Raw genomic sequence first — 15854 nt, forward strand, 5'->3', positions numbered from 1 at the left:
AATTTTTAGTTATTGAAACAAAACAGCCCGGTTATATAAAGCCTTCAAACTGATGAACACGAAAGGAGTGTGTAGAGACTTCTGCATTTAGCAAGGCCTCAACAGAGTAAAAATCCCCATAGCCGCCAGTAAGCAGTGCTATGCAATTTGTGAAAAGACGGCACAATTACGTAAAACATGGTCTCCACGCGCTCCAGTGCGCCTTACTTCCCAGAGGTCAATCCTGAAGCCTCCAGCTGTAACACGGCCCACAGCGGCTGTGCGGAACAGTCGTACTCCTCGGCAGCAGACAGGTCAGCTAGCTGGGTGGCGTGGCTGAGAGCCGGCCACTTGTCCGACGGCGAGGTGGTGAGACTTGGCCGGAATCAAAGTGAGCGGGAGAGGTTGCTGTGCGCTCGATTCTGTCGTAGCCAGCCACTGGGTGGAAGGCATGCATCGTTATTTGGCCTTTAGTTTTCATAACATACCGAACGGTACGTTATGCGGCATAAAAACAAAGGAATCAAGGCGGCATTCGTTTTTTTTTCATTTTTAGAAGATTCAGTCCTAACACTTTGGTTGGATAGATTTCTGGGATCAGCACTCATGCTGGGTGGTGCTTGTTGGGTGAGTCCCGACACCACCATCCGATCGTGAAACTCCGGATCAGCGGTGACATTTTACGGCGAAAGCTTAACGTGCCGCAGTCCTTGGTACTGCACGTCCTACCCTCAGGGCAAAAATCTCTGACGTCACCTGACCTCTGCCGCGCCCACTGCTACCACCGCAATCCATGTGAGCCAGGGTCAAATAATGAGGGCACACAGCGGCTCGAACCCTCACGCCCCCAGTAGGTGCATCGGAATGCAGGTGATCTAACTAACCGAGCTGTTGGGGCAAATTGTACAAAAATAGGTAAGGAGAAATATGAGCAATTATTTTTGTGGGCAAGCTTCAGCATTCGCGGAAAAGAACATTGCCACCGCCGGGATAACAAAACGGTTAAAATGAAGGACAGCGAAGCATAACAAAAACACATTACACATTTTGATATTGACGATTGTGTCTGAGGCCCATTTGAAAGGGGCGATTATACCACTACACTGAAGATTTTGTGCACATTGAACCTATTTTGCCACGCCTAGGACGGAACCGTGACCTAGATGAAAGCATAGAGAAACATCACTGGCGCATTCGGAAGTCAAAGAAGTGAGAAGCACCTGAATATTTGACTCCAGCCAGCTTAAACATGTGGCTGGTCGTGCCAATGTAGGATTTCAACATCACCGAATTAACACGCGCTTGAGTGGTTGTCTAATTATCCCCCCCCCCCTCCTCCGAGGGTTCTTCTGGAATAGTTTCCGAACGGCGTGGCGTAGCCCCGCCAAATTTTGCCTATTTGTAGACAGTCGAAAAGTGGATCGTGTGGTACCAAAACATTAGACGCAACCTGTAAGGTCGCTGACCTACGGTATGTCCAAGTCAGGCCATGCATCCAGCGAAGTAAATTTCTAGGAATTGTTCGATCTGATGAAACAACGGAGTGTGAGACCGAGCCGAGCATCCCTGAGATACTTTCTTAGGCAGCACAACAATTGAATGGCCAAATTACATTGACCTAGGGTCAAGTATAAAGGTCAGGTCAAGGTCAAAACCAACCTGTCTTATTACTCCAGGGTTTGCCTTATGGTGTAGTTTCTGGTGTTCATTTCTAATTTGTTGTTGACAGGAACCGCATAAGACATCTTCCATGGACTTCATAAAGGTCGGAATAGGCCACAGACCTAGAATGACCCAGGTCAACATTTCGTTTTTAGGGGCATACTGCCTAGCGTGATCTTTGTCGTTTATTCAGATGCAAGACTCAAAGCAGTCTTCTATTATTTCGGTCACCATGACCCTCAAAAGGTCGAACAAGGTCACTGACCTTAAATGAGCATGTGACCTTTTGCTTAGACCAGGTATCTAGGTTCTCGGGACACTTAAGAGACCAACTTGGAGTTTGACCTTGTTTGACCTTATTTGACCCAAAGGTCATGTCAACCCTCAAAATTTGACCTCAGTGAGTTCACGTACAGACCAGCACACCCTGTAAATTTCGTGTCTCTAGCCCTCTCAGTTCCTGAGATCTCAAAGGGGTCAAATTGACCCCCCACCCAAGCCAAGGGTATCCAATCGGCCACCCAGGCGCCTGCTAAAAAGTAAACAAAACAAAAACGAAAACCAAACAATGCATTCGAAAATATGTGTGGTAGTCTAATCACCATTCCTACATGGAAGTCAGACACAATTCTGAACATAACAAGGGGAAAGCTAACCTTGTTTTGCTTTTTCGATCCCAAATGTCGTTTTGGTACTCCCGATATGCCATTGGTTTTTCCCAAATGCTGAGGCCTGTCCGCAACAATAACAACTCGGATGTTTCCATTGCTTTCTGCAACTTTTCCCAACAGTTCAGTTAGTTAGAGTGACTGTATTCCGATTCAAATACTAAAGGCGGGGAGGGTTCGAGACGCTTTAGGTGCTCCTTATCTTGCCCGGGCTGACATGGATTGCACGCCCAGCGTCATTTTGTTTCAGTCAAAACATTACGACACCCACTTTTTGAAAAATGATGACTGAATAGATGCGTGCCACCCATTTACCTGAAGTGCAGACTCATCCGCACAGCGCCTTCTTCAGTTCAGTCAGATTTCGGTCACGCTTCACTACCACACCGTCAGACGAATGGGCCGGCTATCGATGATCCCACCCATCTGACCTGTCTGCTACCGTGGGATTATGCCAGGACCAGAACTGCTCCGCACCGCAGCTTTGTGGTGAGGTTCAGTCTAAGATTCCAGGATTTACCACCGAGAAATCAGAGGCGGTAAAACGCCAAGGGACCTTATTTTCGCTGTGATTGTACAAAATGCACGACTGAACGCCGCAGCTCTGAATGCCATAACACATGCTGCAGCCAGGGTAATAAGCCCAACACTCACTTAAAGCGAGCCCTTTCTAGAGATCGGCGGACGGAGCTTTGGGACAGTTATCGCGGCAGAGCAATCTTCCAAGTTTGCAAATTAACAATTCAGTGCAAGACAAGTAAAAAGGTAAAAAGAACCGGCAAATGGGATACTAAGCTGCGGCCTGGTACAATATATCAATGGGAGAGCACAAGCAGGCGCGGGCTGGCACTTCCAACAACCGAAAACGATGGCTGCTTTGTTCGATTTTAAACAGGATATTACAGACCAAAAAGTCTACCAAAAGGCAGAGCATTACGGACAAAAAGCAATGTCTCTTTTGGGAATAAGCGCCCGAGGATGTCACATTTATTCGCTGGTTGTCAACACACTCGGTCTTTTTGGTGAGACGTTTGCCGAAGTTCCATCTTAGTACGTTATCATGATGTGCTCTATAATGCAGATTCCCTTGCTTCATTCCCTTGCTTCACTCCCCATTCCCTTGCCTAATTCCCTCATTCATTACCATTCCTTGTGCTCACAGCTTGAAATGCAGAGCTGCATTCATTACCATTCCTTGTGCTCACAGCTTGAAATGCAGAGTACTGTCGACATGACCCATGTTTGCTCCATAACGTAGCTAAACCAGTGCTTGCTGAGGTATTGAAGGTTGGTAACTCAGCACAAAAAGTCTAGCTCATGATGCCTCGGAAACTAGGTGCTGGAGGCCTTTCTTGCTTATGCAAGCATATGTATCAAGCATATTATTTCAGCGGGAAAAGTCGCACACGAATGTTATTAAGCGCGACCATAGAGCGGGAACGCGGCCAGATCCTACAAATGTATTGATAACATTGATAGGAGCGTATATGTAGCGTCGAGTACGTGGGCCACCGTGGATTCATTTTAGTACGTTTTTTAACTACTTAAATTATTAACAACGCACCGAAACATACATATCAATACAACGAAACCGGATGTCAAATATGTCGCGCTATTGACCGAAATTGACGACCCGTTTCTGAAGGACAAGGCCGACGAGTGAAGTGTGGTGGTATGCGTTTTATGGGGAAGGAGACATCGCTCATGCAAGAAAGGTGCGAATGTGTGATGGGTTTAACCGCGCATTTTGTTTCCTTCACTACCAATGTAGTCAAAGCGGCCTTCAGAAAGCACAACGGTGTTTCTGTAGATCAATAAATAACATACTGTCAGGACGAGAAATTAATGAATCACATTGTTTGAAAAGTATGCTGGCATGGTTCCGTCGCCTGTCGGCGGCCGGCGGCGTGGTGAACCGTTCAGCCGCTGCCACCGCCGCCTGCTACTACGCGGGTGCATACTCATGGTCTACTTTATATGGAATGCGGTTGTTAGGCCTTAAATATGCCAAGGTAACACAAATTTTGCTTAATTCTTCCAAAAAATGATTTGTGGGCTCAGTATTCCACAATGCAAGACAATAGTTGCATGCATCGTGTAACAATGTTTATCGTATTATTACTGCAGTTACGTAACCAAAACGTCAGTGCCTCCCAACCTTAGCACAAAAATGCATCTAGATGGAAGAAGTGCGTAGAACTGATTGGGAAAAGAGCGCAGAAAGTCCAGGGCGGATATCTTCATTTATTTTTTGCTAGCAAACATATCCGCCCGGAGGCAGATTCTGCCCCTCCCCAATGGGGGGAAAATATAAGCTCTGGGTTAACAAACACATCGGAAAACTGTAGCCTTGATTGACCGCAACGATGGAGCCGACCACATCGAACGCCATCTCGCGCGCAAAGGAGGCCAGCGCGGATCGGATCGGAGCTCCATCACTCCTCCTCCAGCTCCATCGGATCGGAGGATCCTACGGGGACCAAATCCCCGCCAGACCTCGCAACGACTCGGGCCAGCAGCTCTCCGTCGTCAGCCCATCTCCAGGCCGGACGAGTCCGAATCACACGGCCAGCGTCTGACGGGGTCGGCAGCAGGCCGCGGCTGTTCCGCCTGCTTTGGCGCCGGCAGCAGTCCGCCACAAACATCGCAACTGGGCGCGGCGCGGCTGGCCATTCGGCGGAGACAGTCGGCGGCCGACCGCAGCGCCGTCTCCCGGCGCGACGCCAGCGCCATCTCGCGCTCCGCCACCAGGTGACGCAGTTGCGGAATGGTGAGCTCGAGGTTGGCCGCGCGACCATCCGGGCCCGGGCCACGCAGGTAGGCGGCACCAGTGTCTCGCACCACGAACACCTCCCGCTGTCGGCGGCCGAACAAAGTGGGACGGTTAGAAATGCAGCCAGAACGGAAGTACGGCAAATCAAAGGCCAGAGCATGGCTTGAAGACAAAATTGTGTGAGGAAAAGGTATGTTGGCATAAAGGACGTACGTAATTAATTCTTCGCAAGTGCACGAATGGTATGAAATTCCTATGCCACAGCTCCATACGCAAAAGCTAGAGGGAAATAGTTCAAAAGCAAATGTTCGTGTGCGCGTGCAAAATATTCTTATGCATGGAGTACACATGTAATTGTTCGTAAGCACTTACACGCGCACACAGATGTTCGAGCGGATTACATTCGTTTGACGAAAGTGTGTAAGCAAAAGCATTCATAGGAAGTAATGACTTTGTTTGTTTATAAGTTAACATTTCTATACGATACTGGTATGGAAGTGTTCCAGGACAGATCGACCACCCGAGCACCAAATCATGCAGTCAGCTCTCAAATTTGGCTGAAGTGTGTTCTCCGCGGAAAAATCTACGACGTAGAGCTCAACTCAGCAATCATTAGCAAAAAAAAAAAAACGTCTGCCCATCATACCGCACGATGCAGCTGACACCAGCCGCGGCATTCAGCTGGTGTCCGCGGCGCTCTCAGAACACGTCACGCGAGGGGCGTCGTCAGGGTGCGGGATAATGGGGAAACAGGACAAAAAAAAAAAAACGCCGGAGGATAAACAGTGGACAAGTTTGTTTAGCTATCTACCCCCGCGTCATTCGCACTGATTACACCGATTCGGGTTTATTTAATGGCCGGCGGAGGGCGCTTCATTTCATGCCCTGGAGAGGTGAGCTGATCATAATATTTGACCTGACCCACCAACTGCCGGTGTCTACCCCCATGCCCTGCCCCCCCCCCCCCCCCAACGGCGGGACGTGGTGGCCTCGGCAGTGACCATTCTTCCAGGGTTCCGCATCAACGACGCGGATCTAGAATCGATTGTCTGCACCGTAACTTCCGCGTTCGTGCTTTTTTCGAACACTTGATCCCTGACAAACGTTTAACTACCAACCTTGCTGGCTTGCAATTAACATCGATATGCGAACTTTTGCGTTCATCCTTTTAACATACCAACTTCCTTCCTGACGAGCATTTGCCTAGGAACCGACCTTTTTTCCATACGAACGCGCGCACGGAGATTTCCCTTAAAGCTCTTTCCAGACAATTGTTTCATCCTACGAACTTTATCCTGTACGAACTTTTAGCTTTTGGCGTTACGAACTTACTGCCCCATTTACTTTATTCTGACAAACATCGGGCACGCCAACCTTACCTTACGAACAATGAACATACGAGCTTTTCTTATGTGATACAATTATCGATGTCATGCCTCAATTAGAATTGGTTCATTCGTGGGACACAAACGGTGCACCAAAACCAAACAATCCAAACCCCTGCAGGTCGAAACATAACAAACATAACAGCAGGTCGAACGAGAACGAAGCTGAGAACGTCGGGTGAAAGTCAAGCGAAAGTAAATGCAACCAAACATGGTGAAAGTGCGATCATACCCATGCTAACCCATAGTAATCACAACGTTCCAAGTAATTAAGGGACCAGCGCCCTTGCAATGGACCAACGTCAACGTGTTCCACACCCAGTGGACCACCACCAACGTGTCCAACGCCCAGAAGATCAACATCGCACGTCCTCCAGCCCGGCCAAGCACATCCTGCGCGAGCGCACCGTCTGTCGGGCGGTCCTGAGGCGGCCCTGGAGCGGCCCAGCTGCCCCCGAGCCCACCTACCGGGGCCGGCCGGCAGTGGACGGCTACCACGAACAGGCTGTGCTCGGCCGGCCGGTACTCGGTCAGCGGCTGGCGGCGGCCCAGTACGGGTACAAACTCCAGCCGGCAACAGTCGGGCGGCGGCGGCGGCACCAGGCGATCACTCAGTGTCTTGTCCAGACCTGCAACCGAACACGACGGCATCCATTACACGCATGGGAACACGCGCTGTGCTTATGGGCCAAACTTTAAGTACAACGTAGAGGCATAGATAAAAATATGACTGGTCAATGTGCTGCTAAAAATAGAACAGAGCAGCACGCTGGACGTTTCCTGACATTTTATTCTCCTATCAGTAAGGAAGGCCATAGTAGCCAGACATTTCTAATGTCTGGCGCTGCTGGTTATGGTCTGCATAAACATGCAAAAGTTTCAAAAGTTTTAAAACAAATGCACTGATGTGTATTTCTAACTTACATGTGTACACTCGCAAGCCATAACAATGTTCAGAGCAGTTTAATATTCGTTTCCAGGCTAAGCGCGAACTAGAGGAGCTCGCGTATTCCAGTACGGCGGAGCGCCGCGGCCGGGCCGAACGGGCCTCGGGTGACGCTAAAGACCGGGCGCGAGCCGCTCACCGAGCCGGAGACAGTCGCGACTGCGGCGGTCCACCTGTAGCCCGCTGATGCGGCCTTCCCTGGTGACGCCGTAGTAGACGGACCCGCCCTCGCCCGTGTTCAGCATCCCACACACCAGCTGCGCCCGACACACCAGACACCAGTTAGGTCGCGGCGAACAGCAGCGGCGCACAGACTGCAGCTGTGCGAAGACGTTAAGTCCAGACACACTACAGCTGTGTGAAAACGCCACGTCCAAACAAACTACAGCTGTGTGAGGACGCCACGTCCAGACAGACTACAGCTGTGTGAAAACGCCACGTCCAGACAAACTACAGCTGTGTGAGGACGCCACGTCCAGACAGATTACAGCTGTGTGAGTATGAGGACACCACGTGCAGACAGACTACAGCTGTGTGAGGACGCCAGGTCCAGACAGACTACAGCTGTGTGAGGACGCCACGTCCAGACAGACTACAGCTATGTGAGGACGCCAGGACCAGACAGACTACAGCTGTGTGAGGACGCCAGGTCCTGACAGACTACAGCTGTGTGAGGACGTTGGGTGAAGACAGACTACAGCTGTATGAGGACGTTAGGTCAAGAGAGACTGCAGCTGTATGAACACGTCCGGTGAACACAGACTGCAGCTGTGTGAGGACGTCAGGTGAAGACAGACTACAGCTGTGTGAGGACGTTGGGTGAAGACAGACTGCAGCTGTGTGAGGACGTCAGGTGAAGGCAGACTACAGCTGTGTGAGGACGTCAGGTGAAGACAGACTGCAGCTGTGTGAGGACGTCAGGTGAAGACAGACCACAGCTGTGTGAGGACGTCAGGTGAACAGAAGCTGCAGCTGTGTGAGGACGATAGGTCCCGCCAGCTACAGTGGCGGTGTGGGCGCTCGTCCAGCCGACCCACCTGGGTCAGCCTCAGTCGGCCGATGTTCGTGACACGGCGCACCTCTGGCTCCAGCTGAAGTCGCTGCCCGGACACCAGCCGGGCCAGCTGGCCGGCCCGGCAGTACTGGCCGGTCCACACTGGGCCGCCCTCGTCCCAGCCGGCTGTCGAAACCTTCGCCGTTGTCATTGGAGTTTTACCACACACTCCGCTGTTAACGCTACGTGCCGCCGCCTGCCTCTGACCCTGACAGGAAGAGTGGCCACCGCGGGGAATCGAACCCCGTACCTCCGGTTTGACGCCAGACGCGCAGCCAGACCGCGCTACTGTTACCTCGGCTGAGGACACCCGACACAAACGGTGCGTCGCACGACAGCTGGGCAGCCGGCTGCAGCCAGCGGTATGATACTCCCTGTCAGCTTAAACGCTGCTGAATGCACAAATGCATGCCACTCAACTCTTTGGGCGCGAAAAGCGGCAGCAGCGGCTTGCAGCAATGTGGACGAAATTTGACGTATGTTAACATTACAATTACGTTAGCAAGCAAGTAGAAAGAGGTCCTTGAAGTCCTACGTTTTCGGCATTACGAGTTGAGTTTTATGCTGACAGTCATCGACTTTCCGACTACAAGCGCAGCTTGGTACATCGAGCACGGACCATACAAGCAATGCTCGCTTGATCACGTCGTTTATCCAGCACCTCCTGGCATGTCAACGGTCGTAACTGTCAGCACAAGAGCTCTGAACTCCTGCTGGCCTACATTGTTCGATTGGGTCTGCAGCTGTGCTGTGTGCTGTGTGCAACTAAGCTGTGTGCAACTTTGTGCTGTGTGAATCTGAGCTGTGTACTGTGTGCAGCTCAGCTGTGTGCTGTATGCAGTGTGCAGCTGAGCTTTGTGCTGTGTGTAGCTCAGCTGTGTACTGTGTGCAGCTGAGATGTGTGCTGCATGCAGGTGAGCTGTGTACTGTGTGCAGCTGTGCTGTGTGCTGTGTGCAGCTGAACTTTGTGCTGCATGTAACTGAGCTGTGCACTGTTTGCAGCCGAGCTATGTACTGTGTGCAGCTGAGCTGTGTGCTGTGTGCAGCTATGCTGTGTAATGTGTGTGGCTGAGCTATGTGCTGTGTGTAGCTGAGCTGTGTGCTGTGCATAGCTGAGCTGAGCTGAGCTGAGCTGTGAGCTGTGTGCTGTGTGCTGTGTACTGTGTGCAGCTGAGCTGTGTGCTGTGTGCAGCTGAGCTGTGTGCTGTGTGCAGCTGAGCTGTGTACTGTGTGTAGCTGGGCTATGTGTTGTGTGTAGCTGAGCTGTGTGCTGTGCATAGCTGAGCTGTGTACTGTGCACAGGTGAGCTGTGTGCTGTGTGCAGCTGTGCTGTGTACTGTGTGTAGCTGAGCTATGTGCTGTGTGTAGCTGAGCTGTGTGCTGTGCATAGCTGAGCTGTGTTCTGTGTGCAGGTGAGCTGTGTACTGTGTAGCTGAGCTGTGTGCTGTATGCAACTGTGCTGTGTACTCAGTGTAGCTGAGCTGTGTGATGTGTGTAGTTGAGCTGTGTACTGTGTACTGTGTAGCTGAGCTGTGTACTGTGTGTAGCTGAGCTGTGCACTGTGTGCAGCTGAAATGTGTGCTGTGTGCAGCTATGCTGTGCACTGTGTGTAGCTGAGCTGTGTGCTGTGTGTAGCTGAGCTGAGCTGAGCTGAGCTGTGTGCTATGTGCTGTGTGCAGCTGAGCTGTGTGATGTGTACAGGTGAGCTGTGCACTGTGTGCAGCTAAGCTGTGTGCTGTGTGCTGTGTGCTGTGTGCAGGTGAGCTGTGTACTGTGTGCAGCCATGCTGTGTGGTGTGTGTAGGTGAGCTGTGTACTGTGTGCAGCTGTGTTGTGTGCTGTGTGCAGCTGTGGTGTGCAGCTGTGCTGTGCACTGTGTGTAGCTGAGCTGTGTACTGTGCACAGCTGTGCTGTGTGCAGCTGATCTGTGTGCTGTGTGCTGTGTGCAGGTGAGCTGTGTGCTGTGTGTAGCTGTGCTGTGCGCAGCGCGGCCTGACTGGGAGTCAGCGGCCGGCTGACCTGCGCAGTCGGCCGCGTCCGAGGTCGAGCCGCCGTCGTCCGAGTGGAGGTCCTCAGGCAGCAGTGTGACTGCCCGGCCGCTGGCGGGCGCGGCGGGCGGGCCGCCGGCCGCCGAGCCATCCGGCCGGGGCAGAGCGTCCAGCCGAGCCGGCGTCCGATCGGACAGAGGTGACGTCCTGAAACACAACGGTGTAGATCAGAGACGGGCCGCGGACGGGAGCGCTGGCTGCATGTCCGCATGGTCGCCCGATGCTAGAGTGCCATTTACGCCGATGACAACACATGCTGCGGCTGCTGGTAGGGCGGGGACCAGATCCATTGGACTGGGATGGTTTTGCTTAAATCCTATTGGGAGGTTCTAACCATGAGATGCATCAACAGTGGACGCGAGTGCAGCACGTGCATAAAGCTGGCTGGAAGCATGATGGAAGCAACACGATTTACGACGAATAGTTCTCCACGCCGGTGTCTGCATTGACACGTGGGGGTCCTACGTTTTGCAGCACATGCAGTGTTTTGCAGCGTGTATGACCATGAGCAGCGCATGCCCACCAAAGGAGCCGTTCACCAGGCGGGGTGCCACCGTACAGTGCGAGTCTCGCAGCGCGAGCAGCGGGCGGCCACGGCCGGGGCGCCGCTAGTGCTGCGCCGTGCGTACCGCGCCGCCGCCGGCCTGCCGCTCCTGGCCGGCGCCGCAGCGGATCTTGGTCTCAGCGGCGGGGCGGCGGCCCTCCTCGACCCCGGCGTCGGCTCGGACAGCAGGCTGTCGTGGAGCCGGGAGAGCGCCCCCGACACGCGGTCATCCGTAGACAGCTGCTGCAGGTCTGCGGCAGGGCACGGCTGACGCGTCACAGACCGGACAACGCACGGGCTGCTCGTCAGTGATGACGGGGCACACCCCTCCAGACGTGGGGAGGCGGGGGAGCCGTGGGGAAGTCGGCGCGGACTGCTTATCGGCGGCGAGGGGACACACCCCTCCAGAGGTGGGGCGGCGGGAGAGATGTGGGTGGAGCCGGCAGTGACGCAAACCACCAATGACCAACCAGCAGCTTTCTGCACCACGAACACCACGCACCATAATAGTAGGCTTCCACATGGGAGACCGCGGTCAAAGTCCCCGCCGACATCATCGCTCGGCACTACCATGATCACCAAACTCACTACTGACACTCCAATCACTGTCGTGCAGTAGCGTAGCACACGCAGCCTTCCGGAGCGAAACTAGCGGTGGTGGCATCTCGGCACCACCGGCACTGTGCGCTGCCCCGGCTGTTCAGGCGGACGCGGACGCCATGCAGCGCCAGGAGCTGTGCTCGGAGGGAGCGCCAGGCGCCGCCCGATGCCGCCGCACCGTCCGCTCACTGTGTAGCAGCTGGGTCTGATGCAGCAGGTGGCGGACCGGGTCGGAGAGGCCGGGGCCGACGGTGGCGCAAAGCACCTCCACCAGCCGCACCAGCCGGGCCGAGTCGGGGCCGGCCGCCTCCAGCAGACGGCGTATCGCGTCTGCCGCCACAGACGGACTCCGTCAGCCGGTGTCAGTCGCGGCGGCCGTCACAGCTGCTGCTGGGCAAGTGTCACATCGGTACATACAGTCACAACACAATGCCGGCCGTAGTGCTGCTGCTGGCAGCCGTCCACCGCTGGAAACAGCACGTCCCAGGCAGTATGACCAGGCACGGCCAACATGATTCCATGCTCAGTATATCTGAGACGGCCAGTGCGGCGCGCTGGCCATCACACCAGCCACGCCCGGTGCGTAAGTCGGCGCTAGTGCGGCTGCACCGACATTGACCGATCGGCACTGAGGCCACGCCCACTGACCAGTCAGTGCCGAGGCCACGCCCACCGAGCGCAGTAGGGGCGCGGTGTCCGAGGTGCGGACCAGGTGCAGCAGCAGCCGCTCGGCTGCTGGAGCCGCCTTTCCTCCGGCGCGCGCCACCTCCGCCGCCAGCAGCGCCAGCTGGCAACCGGACAGCTGCTTCAACTCTCGGTCGGTGCAGGGAGTGAGGGAGGTGGCCAGCAGCGAGAGACAGTCGGCCACCAGCTGAGCGGGCACCTCCATATCCAAAGCTGAGGACGTACGGGCCGCGTCATGCACTAAGAGAAGTAGGGAAATTCAAATGTGGAAGGTCATTCAGTCACCTTTCTGAAACCAAAGGGTCGCTTTACGTTTGCACAATGATACACGATATGCAGACCTAGAGCACGTAATTGATATAAAACGGGAAGCATTGATATCCAGAGCCCCGTTATGAGATATGCCTCCCACGGCATCCTCTCTCACCTCGTCCCCGCAGACTGTAACGGCATGGCGTGGCGGTCCCACTCTCTCCAGCCACGCCTCACCTGTCCGCTCTCCCCTCCTCCCCCCCTTCCCCTTCCCCCCCCCCCCCCCCGCCCACCCCGACACTCACGTCTGCCGGCGAGCAAGACCAGCAGCGGCGGCCGCCGGCACAGCTGGAGCGGCCCGACCGGCGCCGCCAACAGACTGTCGCGGCGCACCACCAGGGTACGGCCCATGTCACAGAGCCAGACGGGCACCAGCGTCGGCACGGCACACCGCCGCCACAGGCTCAGGCAGCGCAGAAACCGCGGCAGCTCGGGCAGCGTGCAGTTCTGCGGCCACCCGCGCGCCGCACCATCACACAGGGGCTGGCACTCATCGCCATACAGAGGCTGGCGCTCACCGTCACACAGGGGCAGGCACCCACCAGGCGGCAACGTACGAAGTGAGGCAACCATGAAACGCTCACCGTGGTGGTTTGTATGCGCGTGAGCATAGCCAACAAAAGCGTGGGTTAAAATAAAGACTCTTCACAAAACAAGCAATACAAAAGTCACACAACATTGTGAGTTAGGGTGACTCAGTGCCGCAGGCCGCTCCACATGACGCCCGATCTCTAGCGGCAATCCTCACATGGTGGATGACCAGCTGGCCGTAGTGCAGAGCCTCGGGCCGGCGGGCCTCCGTCAGCAGTCGCTCCGCCTGACTGCTGAGCAGCTGCAGCTGCTGCTCCCAGTCGGCGCTGGTGCAGCACCAGAGCGCTCCGCCCGGCGCCAGGCTGACGGCGCGCACGGGCTCCGCCGGCGTCCGGCGCTGCTGGCGGCCGCGCCGCTCGCCGCCGCTACGCGTCACACTGGCGGCGCGGCCGGCCCGCCGGCACCGGGCCGGCAACGGCGGCGGCGGCGGTGACCCCAGCGGACTGCCGCTCGCCCGGGCCATGGCCGCGGCCGCCGGCGGCGGCGGCGGCGGCGGCGGCGGAGAGCGCAGGCCGTACTTGCGCCGCAGCCGCGCCAGGCCGGCAGCCGGCTCAGCCGTCAGCACCGGGTGCCATTCGAGCAGAGCCTCGTCCGTGTAGGCGGCGTGGCGGCGCCGCTCGTCGCGCGCCACCGGTCGACACTGCTGGCCGCTCACGTCCAGCCGCAGAGGCCACTCGAGGCCGGGCCGCGCCGCCACCTTGCCGCCGGCGTGCAGCGCCAGGTGCAGCCGCAGCAGCGTACCGACCGGCTCCAGCAGTGGGAGCGCGCTGCGCCCGGCCAGTGGGGCTGCCGCGGCACGCTTTAGCAGGTCACTGAGCTGCGATGGATTCACGCAGCGTACTGGTGGCTCTGAGAAAGCCATGACGTAAGAGGAGAGCTCAGATGAGCACTCCAACAACAGGGCTGATTCAAGCCTGTCAGATGGTGACTGCTCCCACAGGGCTGATTGGCCTATCCTGTAGAGGGAAACACAGTATGGAGTCAAGTGCTTTTAGTGTACATGATGCTGGGGCCACTCTCATACTGCTCTGCATGTTTAGAGGTGCTGAGCTCTTTATCAGAAGGCTCTATTGACGATCCATTTTCCCCCTACTTGTCATTCAATGCCTTTTCCCCATCTGAGTATCATTCAATAAGGATGGCCAAAGACAGTGGAGAGGACACAGTAATGAGCTACTAGAGCAGCCGAGGGCATTTGCTATCTGCCCTACCAGGAGCACCTGGGCTGTTCCAGCTACCTCTGCTGGAGTGAATGAAATAATAGGGAGCAGGATCATCATGTACAAAAATGGATACATGGGCTAAAGGGGCAGCCAGCACACATGTTATGTCTTGCATCCTTTCAGGAGCCTCTGGTATAGAACAGGTTTGAATCCTCTCTGAAGTTGTGGTAGACCCACCTGAGTATCTAGGTCCAGGGATGCCCATTCTCTATACAATGACTCCTTTTCTCCATTAGCAACAGTTGCTGGGAGAGGTAGGAACTCTTCCCTTTGGGGTACAAACCTGTGTTGGATGTCAGCTGGCTGATCACTTTCCAGGTGTTTCCTGATGCTGTCTTCAGGTCCTTCTATATTTAGCTCACAACCTTGAGGTACCTCCATGATTACTGAAAGAGTATACATTCGTTCAACATCTCATGTCACATAAATTCGAATTATAGAGCAAAAAATAGTCAAAAATTGTCTGGGCCTGAGGTCCAAAGTATGCTTCAGGAAGTACCATCATCCTGAAGACCCCCAAAATCCAAACAGGGCAATTCTGCTAACCAAGGTCATATACATCCCAGCACAGTAAAATGTTCTTCTCCCATCTCCCTCACTTTTCACAATGGTCCTGCCCCCCACACCCAGAGCCCCCACTCCCACCAGGATGACCAAATGCCTTGGGCAGTGGTATTGTCACGATAGTAACCTCGTTCGTAACCGGCACGAGTAATCAAAACCGTCTGTCAATCTTGCAGCAGATTGATATCCAATTGCCAGTTGGATATTGCGGGGCGTCTCGATTTCCTCCAAATTTGGTGTGCAGGGCCTTCTCAACACGCTGATTCCGAAAATCACCGCCTTTGGGGTGGAATTTTGCGTAATTTTCCAGTTATACGCTGCGTAACATCCCAATGTGATATTGCGGGACGTCTCGATTGCCTCCAAATTTGGTGTGCAGGACCTTCTCAACACGCTGATTCCGAAAATCACTGTCTGGGGTGGAATTTTGCGTAATTTTCCAGTTATACGCTGCGTGACATCCCAATGTGATATTGCGGGGCGTCTCGATTGCCTCCAAATTTGGTGTGCAGGGCCTTCTCAACACGCTGATTCCGAAAATCACTGCCTTTGGGGTGGAATTTTGCGTAATTTTCCAGTTATACGCTGCGTAACATCCCAATGTGATATTGCGGGGCGTCTCGATTGCCTCCAAATTTGGTGTGCAGGGCCTTCTCACCATGCGGATTCTGAAAATCACTGCCTTTGAGGTGGAATTTTGCGTAATTTTCGAGTTATACGCTGCGTAACATCCCAATGTAATATTGCGGGGCGTCTCGATCGCCTCCAAATTTTGTATGCAAGGCCTTTGGAGTTAAAAGGCGTAGAAGGTGGCAGCTTTAG

At 54.5% G+C, this 15854-nt stretch overlaps 1 protein-coding gene and 1 long non-coding RNA gene across 2 annotated transcripts; both read right to left on the reverse strand.

Moving 5' to 3' along the window:
* Positions 1 to 2912: 2912 nt before the first annotated feature.
* On the reverse strand, positions 2913 to 10993 carry LOC119100179 (uncharacterized). The gene is made up of 6 exons (XM_037223288.1): positions 10980 to 10993; positions 10486 to 10565; positions 8451 to 8593; positions 7553 to 7670; positions 6936 to 7096; positions 2913 to 5165 (listed from the first exon to the last, which is right to left on the reverse strand). The coding sequence occupies exons 1-6, from the start codon at positions 10991 to 10993 to the stop codon at positions 4839 to 4841; spliced, it is 843 nt and encodes a 280-aa protein (XP_037079183.1). The 3' UTR covers positions 2913 to 4838.
* Positions 10994 to 13820: 2827 nt separating this feature from the next.
* Positions 13821 to 15146, reverse strand: LOC119101734 (uncharacterized). Its single transcript, XR_005094608.1, has 3 exons — positions 15114 to 15146; positions 14752 to 14854; positions 13821 to 14201 (listed from the first exon to the last, which is right to left on the reverse strand). It is a non-coding gene; the product is annotated as an uncharacterized LOC119101734 (long non-coding RNA).
* Between the last annotated feature and the right edge of the window lie 708 nt (positions 15147 to 15854).

This window comes from Pollicipes pollicipes, unplaced genomic scaffold (assembly GCF_011947565.3).
Source record: "Pollicipes pollicipes isolate AB1234 unplaced genomic scaffold, Ppol_2.1 Scaffold_4881;HRSCAF=5763_pilon_pilon_pilon, whole genome shotgun sequence".
In the NCBI taxonomy this organism is placed as follows: domain Eukaryota; kingdom Metazoa; phylum Arthropoda; class Thecostraca; order Pollicipedomorpha; family Pollicipedidae; genus Pollicipes; species Pollicipes pollicipes.